Raw genomic sequence first — 7694 nt, 5'->3', positions numbered from 1 at the left:
CACCATGTTGGCCAGGCTGGTCTTGAACTCCTGACCTCAGGTGATCCACCCGCCTCAGCCTCCCAAAGTGCTGGGATTACAGGCGTGAGCCACCGCGCCCAGCCAAGATCCATGTTCTTTATACCTCTCCTATGATCCCCAAAGAGCTCAGAATGGTGCTCTGCAGTTAAGAGTGTCGAGAGACACAGAAAGACCCCCCACTCACCCTCCTCCAGCCTACTAGGTCTTGCTGGGCCCCAACCCCCAGCCTCCCTAGAAAACCTCATTTGTATTCCACCGTAGCCTCTCCGGAGGCAGCAGCGGGCAGCGAGGAAGACACTCCAGCAGCTTCTTGGGGAGAAAGATCTTCAGGTGGTGGCTGTTTTCTAAAGGAGATTAGAAGGGAGGGTTTAGTGTGCTACCCCGGGGCATCCCTGTCCAAGGGGAAAGGGCTGAAGGCAATGCAGAGCACTGGGGAGAACTGAAACCTCACTAAGGAGAACAAGGAATCCAAGAATTAGAGGGCTACTAAGGCATGGGGAGAACGAAAGGCTGTGGCCACATTGGGAACCTGCTTTGTGAACTTACCAGCAACCTCGGTGGTGTCCTTGGTATTCATGGTGAGGGTTCCGGGGGGCAAGGTCACCCCCGGCCTGAGGGGCCGGGGGGAGGGGGAGTCTGTGCTGGGAAGGGAGAGAACAAGGTCATGGCAGAAGCCCCCACATTAATCCAGGATGAGAAGTATGAGGTGGGGAGTGAGTATAGAACTGGGTCATAGTATCTGGGAAGGATGAGGAAAGGGAGGGAGGGGCTGACTGTGATGTGACAGTAGAAGGGAGAACCAGACACGGTGCCCGGAGTCAATATGAGTGAGGAGACTGGACAGAAAGAGTGAGCAGGAAGAAATGGGTTGGGGTGGGGGAGGGGAGAAGACAGGCAGGTCTGGGGCCTCAGAGGCCCTAAAGCTTGAGCTTTTGCACAGACTGGGGCTATGGCTGGGTCGGGTCCTGGGGGTTGGGACTCAGGCCATCCGGTCCTTGGAGGATGGTTTGGCGAGACAGCCAGGATCCTGGGGGCAGGGCAGGAGATTCTACCTCCGGTAGAGAGCTAGGCCTTTAGAAGACACGCCCTGAGTTCCTTCTCTATTTGATTTTTCCAAGGGGGAAGGGCAGATCTGATAACTGAGCCTAACCTATTCTCTCCTCCAGGTTGGTTAGGACCTGATAGAATCTGGGCCAGACACCCAGATTCCCACCCTCAGGACTACCCGCCCTCCAGCTGACAGCCCTCTCTACCTCCCTCTCCCCAAACGCCTCTGCCTCCCCTGGCCTCCAGGCCTAGCCTACCCCATCTACCGCTCTGGCTCCAGCCTGAGCCCCCCGCCCTTCTGGGGGAACAGATGGGAGCTGGAGGAGGCTCTCAGCACGGGCTCCGCCAGGTGTCCAGGATGGAGATGGGAGGAGGCCCGTCGGGCTCGACTGTGTGCAGTGAAGCTGGGGTTGGGGTAAGGACTCCGCCCCAGGGCGCAGGTGCGCAGTCCCGGCTAAGGCAGTCTGCCAGGGTGCGGAGCGGGAGCGGGTCCTTGGGCCGCACTTGGGCGGCGCCGGATCGGACACTTGGCACTCTGGGCGGCCCCTCGGCGGAGTGGTGGTCCCAGGAGAACCTTCGAGGTGGGAGGGTCCCGCCCGCATAGAGGGATGTTCTGGAGAAGCCGGGAGCAGAGTCCGCGGGCACGCGGTGGGCGAGGGACAGTGCGGGTGCCGGGTGCGGGGGTCTCCGGGACAGTCCCCGGCACGCGCTGGTCTGCCGTGGGGCCCTGCGATGAGCGGCGCCCCCTGGCGCGGGGGAGGAGGACGGAAGCGGGAGGTGAGGACGAACGGGGAGGAGGGACGGTGGTCCCCGGCGCGGCGCTCCGCGTCAGGGCCTGGAGGAGCTGCGCCCCCTGGCGCGGGGGCGGAGAGGCGGGCGAGAGGCCCTGGCTCTTACCTCCCGGGGTCCCGCGGGTGACGGCGGCAGCGGCCATTCTACCCCACACCGACCCCCCCCCCAGCGCCGGCTGACAGCGGCGTCCGACGTCACTGCGCACGGGGCGGGGCTTCCCAATTAAGGGGATGGGGGTCAGGAAGGGAACCTGGGGTCAGCACACGTGGGGTTCTGGGTGGGGCGCTGGGCAGAGGGACTCGGCTTCTGAAGCTCTGAGCCAGGCCGAGGGACATACTACTGGGAAGTCCCCAAAAAGGCAGCAGCGCTGAGGGGCAGGATTCCAGGGTCCTGGAGGCGGAAGCTCGGCCGACGGACTCCCAGTCCGAGAGAACGGGGCAGGGGCGGCCGACCGGTGCTGGAACCCGAGGGGCCGGGAGAGGAACACAGGACTGGGAGCAGGACCCTTCTCGCCTCGGACAAGACTCCTTGAATTTGGGGACCCAGCCCGACTTCATTGTAGCTGAGTCCTCGAGAAAGCGAAAGGAGCCCTCCTTCCCCATTGGCCTCTCCATCGCTGCATCCCAAGAAGAAAGACAACTCGGGCTCCACTTGCTTGCTTTTTAATAACAGAGCAGAGAGAACACAAGGCCAGGGGCGGGGCCTGGAGGAAAACAGGACTTGGGGTGCTCCTGTGAGAGCGGTGGGTTGATTTGGGAGCCCAGGGGGGCTGTTAATGCCTAGTTCAGAGGATGGGAAAGGCAGTTGGAGAGGCTAAGGAAGGGGAAACGCCTTCATGTCAGCAATGGGGGTGACTCTAGTGACGGAACTAGTCTTGGGTCCCTGGGGCACCACCAGTATCTCGGCATCGGTGGTTTCTCTTTACTCTTCAGACGCTGCCAACTGCATCCCCCAGGGATTGTGAAGGGGGTTCCTCCTGGCTGTGACAGTGCTGAAGGAGGCCAGAGTGTGCAGCTGCCTGGAGGCACAAGCCGCCTCCTGACCCAGGGGACTCCAGGGAGACCAAAGCAGCTGTAAAGATGAGAGAAATTGAAAAAGAGAATGGAAAAGTAGGTCTTTTTTTCCAGATTTCCTAGTACCCAAGCTTAGGTACCTCAAAGTCTCTGGCTCTCAGCTACCTTATTTTTGTTCCTCTCAAATCCAGTTCTCCAACCTGGCTCTCAGCTTCTACTGCATCTCCACGCAAGACCAGAAACCCACGTCACTCCCTCTCCACCCAGTTCCACTCCAACAATACCTGGGCCCTGCCAGGAGTCAGAAAACTGTTCTCTTCCTGTGGATAGGTTGCCCTCTCCTCTTCCAGATCAGGGTATTCATTGGTGCTGGGAAATCCACAGCCCTCTTCGCCAAGCACCACTGGCTCAGATGCAGCCCCAGAGCTGCCCCACTGGGCCTTCTTTAGTCTGTGGAGACTTTAGGCTGAGGAGAGAAGTACCTGGAGGCCAGGCTTCCTGTCTCTCCATTCTTCACCTTTCTGTTCTGAAATACTTCCTGCTGGGACTCCAGGGAGTTGTCATTTGACCTCTAACTCTCCACTCCCAATTTTCTGCTCCCCTCAGACTGAAGCATATTGTCTAGGAACCCAGAGGCGACCCCAGCCTCCCCACTGTCCTCCAGTTCTATGGTTTGCTTTCCTGTCTTCAGTGATCCAGTTTCTACTCCTTCCAGCTCAAGTGGCTCATCCTCCTTACCGCAATTCCCTCCTCCTTTTCATATTACAGAAATCTGTTTCAATCACACCAAAGCCCACAGCTTCCTCCCAAGCAGTCTCCCCTCAAAGCTCCCCTCAAACCTCCCCTCAAAGCTCTCAACCCCTTCCTTAGCTCAAACTGTTCCGTCCCCAAATCCTGCATGACTGCCAGAACCTAGATGTCTCCCTTCCTTACTCATTGATGATGCTCTGACGCCTTCTTAGGTCCTCCAGGTGGTAAGTGACAGCTCTCACCCGGGCGGGGACACCCCCAAGCCCCTGCTGCTGCATTCTTTCCAAACATGGCCTCCTCTTCTTTCTTCTCCAAAGCATTTCAGGGGGTGGGAGCTGCTCAGGAGGATACAGACCAAGCTGGGAGCAACCAGTGGCTCTCTGTGCCAGAGAATGGGGAAAAAGAGCTAGAAAAAAGAACTGGCTTTCTCAAGGGAGCTTGGATTGAACTAGGTAGGGAGTCCGGGGTCTTAGGAAGACCCCTGTGATATCTCAAAAACATGATGACTGATTCATAGAAAGGAAGTGCACTGGTTGGGGAATACCATAGGGAAGCGGTGATGAGGAGAGCTTGGGACAGGATAGCAGTGGGTGCAATTTTAACAGAGAACTGTTGAAGGCAGAGGGTCTGTCTTACCAGCATGGGTGGAATGTGCTGCTCCTCCAGCCAAGTGAGGCTGTGAAGAACAAAAAGGGGGCTATAAGTGCAGAGGGGACACGTCCATCCATATTGCTTCTTTGATAATCTCTCCCAACCTCCTTTCTGTCATTAGGAGCTACAATGTCCACCAGCCAGTGGGAAATTAACCCCAGACTAGGGCCTATTGCTATATGGGTTTATGGTAGTTTAATCCAGTTAAGACCACATCCAGCTGGTATCCATTTTCTCCTCTACTCACCTGGGCCTTTGACTGAGGTTCTTCCAGAAGACATCTCCATAACGCTGGGGCATGAGTCTGAGGCTCTGGGAAGGCAACCTTGGTGGTGGAGATCGGCTGACCACCCTGGAACACCTGAGGGGAGGACAAGGTAGGCTCAGGTCTGGCTCTTCCCTTACAGCAATCTACTCACCCGAAGTGAGTGATCCCATCTTTCCATGGGACTATAAAGCTGCCCAGGTTCCCTCAGGCCGTGTCCTCTCTTAACCACTTTAGCTGAAGAAGGTGATAAGGCCTCTGCCTTGAAAGGAAATTGAAGCTGGGTTGAGGGTGGAGATTGGCTGTAGTTTGACCCTCAGATCTCACTGAGTCTAAGCTCTATACCAGGGATATCCAATCTTTTGGCTTCCTAGGCCACAATGGAAGAAGAAAAATTGTCTTGGGCCACACATAAAGTACACGAACACTGGCCGGGCGTGATGACTCACGCCTGTAATCCCAACACTTTGGCAGGCCAGTGTAAGTGGATCACTTGAGGTCTGAAGTCCAAGATCAGCCTGGCCAACATGTTGAAGCCCCGTCTCTACTAAAATTACAAAAAATTAGCCAGGCGTGGTGGCAGGCACCTGTAATCTCAGCTACTTGGGAGGCTGAGGCAGGAGAATCCTGCCAGAGGGTGGAGGTTGCAGTAAGCCAAGATCGCGCCATAGTACTCCAGCCTGGGCCAGAAGGGAGAAACTCTGTCTCAAAAAAGAAAAAAAGGCCAGGCGCGGTGGCTCACGCCTGTAATCCCAGCACTTTGGGAGGCCGAGGCGGGCGGATCACAAGGTCAGGAGATAGAGACCATGGTGAAACCCCGTCTCTATTAAAAATACAAAAAATTAGCTGGGCGCGGTGGCAGGTGCCTGTAGTCCCAGCTACTCAGGAGGCTGAGGCAGGAGAATGGTGGGAACCCGGGAGGCGGAGCTTGCAGTGAGCCAAGATGGCGCCACTGCACTCCAGCCTGAGGGACGGAGCGAGACTCCGTCTCACAAAGAAAAAAAAAATTCACAAAAAATTTCATAATTTTATTTATTTATTTATTTATTTATTTATTTATTTATTTATTTGAGATGGCGTTTCGCTTTTGTCGCCCAGGCTGGAGTGCAATAGCACGATCTTGGCTCACGGCAACCTCCGCCTCCCAGGTTCAAGCGATTCTCGTGCCTCAGCCTCCCGAGTAGCTGGGATTACAGGCGAGCACCACCGTGCCTGGCTAATTTTTGTATTTCTAGTAGAGATGGGGTTTTGCCATGTTGGCCAGGCTGGTCTTGAACTCCTGATCTCAGGTGATCCGCCCGCCTCGGCCTCCCAAAGTGCTGGGATTCAGCCACCACAGGAGTGAGCCACCACACCGGGCCCTGTGATACAGGAGTCAGCCACCACACCTGGCCCTGTGTTTTATGTTTTAAATAGTACCCATCATTAGCTGAAATTTTATTTGTTTACACATTCTAGAATGTGTTCCCCTCTCTAGAATGTAAGCTCTACAAGAGCAGGACCTCTATCCTGCTAATTGCTGAATCTCCAGTGCCTAATACAGTCCCTGGAACACTGTAGTGTTCAAACTATTTGTTGAATAAATTAATGAATCATCAATCCCCTGAGACCAGGCATTGCATTTCCTGTTCTTTATTTCCTAATCCTCTTAGGGAAGGACCCAGGCATGCAATATTCCCTCCATCCCCTCCCCATGCTCCCCACCCAGTGGGAGGACTCACTTGGCAAAGGGGATGATGTTGCCTCCATCATCCTGCACCTGCATGACTGGACTGGGCTGGGTAGCTAGTTTCCTTTTTGGTGCTGGGAGGATAATGGAAAAGAAGTCATTCATTCCAGCTGGGCATGGTGGCTCACACCTGTAATCCCAGCACTTTGGGAGGCCAAGGCAGGCGGATCATGAGGTCAGGAGTTCGAGACCAGCCCGGCCAATATGGTGAAACCCCATCTCTACTAAAAATACAAAAATTAGTAGGGCGTGGTGGTGTGCGCCTGTAATCCCAGCTACCCACAAGGCTGAGGCAGAAGAATCGCTTGAACCTGGGAGGCGGAGGTTGCAGTGAGCTGAGATCATGCCACTGCACTCTAGCCTGGGGGACAGAGCAAGACTCCGTCTCAAAAAAAAAAAAAAGACATTCATTCATATAATGTCTGTAGGGATGAAACCAGTAGCAGATCTAGAGACTGGAAAAAGAACATATGGATGCTGAAAAAAAGAGAGAGCTTAAAAGGTATTTGTAGCGGCTGGGCACGGTGGCTTACGCCTGTAATCCCAGCCCTTTGGGAGGCCAAGGTAGGCGGATCACCTGAGGTCGGGAGTTCAAGACCAGTCTGACCAACATGGAGAAACCCTATCTCTACTAAAAATACAAAATTAGCTGGGCATGGTGGCACATGCCTCTAATCCCAGCTACTCGGGAGGCTGAGGCAGAAGAATCGTTTGAACCAGGGAGTAGGAAGCTGCAGTGAGCTGAAATTGCACCAGTGCACTCCAGTCTGGCAACAGAGCAAGATTCTGTCTCAAAAAAAAAAAGAAAAAAGAAAAGAAAAAGGTATTTGTAGTGCTGGACTATTAATTGAACATTAGGTTGAAGACAGTGAGCACAGGAAAAGTGGATATGGTAAAAAGATAAAGGAGAAAGCAAATCTTCTGAAGCTAAATGTGCAAAATAAGTCAAATTTACAGATGGCAGTTAAGTGACAACTGGCAATATGGAACAATGAAATTGAAAAATAATGACAGTGGATATTGGATGGGGCGGAGGCATTTGGGGGTAAGAGAAGTGACAGAATTGAGGGTTCTTAATGAATCAACTATGATTGGTTAGTGAAAGTTAAGTGTGTGGACTGGGCGCTGTGGCTCACACCTCTAATCCCAGCACTTTGAGGGGCCGGGGCGTGAGAATTGCCTGACCTCAGGAGTTGGAGACCAGCCTGGGCAACACAGAGAGACATCATCTCTATTTTAAAAAAAAGTTGGCCGGGTGTGGTGGCTCATGCCTGTAATCCCAGCACTCTGGGAGGCCAAGGCGGGTGGATCACCTGAGGTTGGGAGTTCGAGACCAGTCTGACCAACATGGAGAAACCCTCTCTCTACTAAAAAATACAAAAATTAGGCCGGGCGCGGTGGCTCAAGCCTGTAATCCCAGCACTTT

At 54.3% G+C, this 7694-nt stretch overlaps 2 protein-coding genes across 6 annotated transcripts in view; both read right to left on the bottom strand.

The window, feature by feature from the left end:
- The window catches only part of CAMTA2 (calmodulin binding transcription activator 2), a 20951-nt gene extending 18902 nt beyond the window's left edge, over positions 1–2049 (bottom strand). For 2 of the 4 annotated variants that reach the window (XM_011994699.1, XM_011994701.1), the window contains exons 1-3: positions 1326–1815; positions 568–662; positions 262–365 (exon numbers count right to left, since the gene is read on the bottom strand). In XM_011994699.1, coding sequence (XP_011850089.1) covers positions 262–365; positions 568–662; positions 1326–1330 — 204 coding nt within the window. In that variant the 5' untranslated portion in view covers positions 1331–1815. Of the gene's footprint in view, positions 1–261; positions 366–567; positions 663–1325; positions 1816–1965 lie in introns of those variants that run through there. The other 2 variants (XM_011994700.1, XM_011994702.1) reach the window with 2 other exon arrangements.
- A 457-nt stretch (positions 2050–2506) lies between these two features.
- INCA1 (inhibitor of CDK, cyclin A1 interacting protein 1) overlaps positions 2507–7694 on the bottom strand; it is a 25077-nt gene continuing 19889 nt past the window's right edge. Inside the window, exons 2-7 of one of the 2 annotated variants that reach the window (XM_011994704.1) lie at positions 6261–6342; positions 4522–4635; positions 4260–4299; positions 3807–4003; positions 3158–3323; positions 2507–2931 (exon numbers count right to left, since the gene is read on the bottom strand). In XM_011994704.1, the coding sequence (XP_011850094.1) occupies positions 2782–2931; positions 3158–3323; positions 3807–4003; positions 4260–4299; positions 4522–4635; positions 6261–6304 (711 nt within the window). In that variant the 5' untranslated portion in view covers positions 6305–6342 and the 3' untranslated portion in view covers positions 2507–2781. Of the gene's footprint in view, positions 2932–3157; positions 3324–3806; positions 4004–4259; positions 4300–4521; positions 4636–6260; positions 6343–7694 lie in introns of those variants that run through there. The other variant, XM_011994705.1, reaches the window with a different exon arrangement.

This window comes from Mandrillus leucophaeus, unplaced genomic scaffold, assembly GCF_000951045.1.
Source record: "Mandrillus leucophaeus isolate KB7577 unplaced genomic scaffold, Mleu.le_1.0 Scaffold46, whole genome shotgun sequence".
Lineage (NCBI taxonomy): Eukaryota > Metazoa > Chordata > Mammalia > Primates > Cercopithecidae > Mandrillus > Mandrillus leucophaeus.
This window is presented reverse-complemented; position numbering and strand designations above follow the sequence as displayed.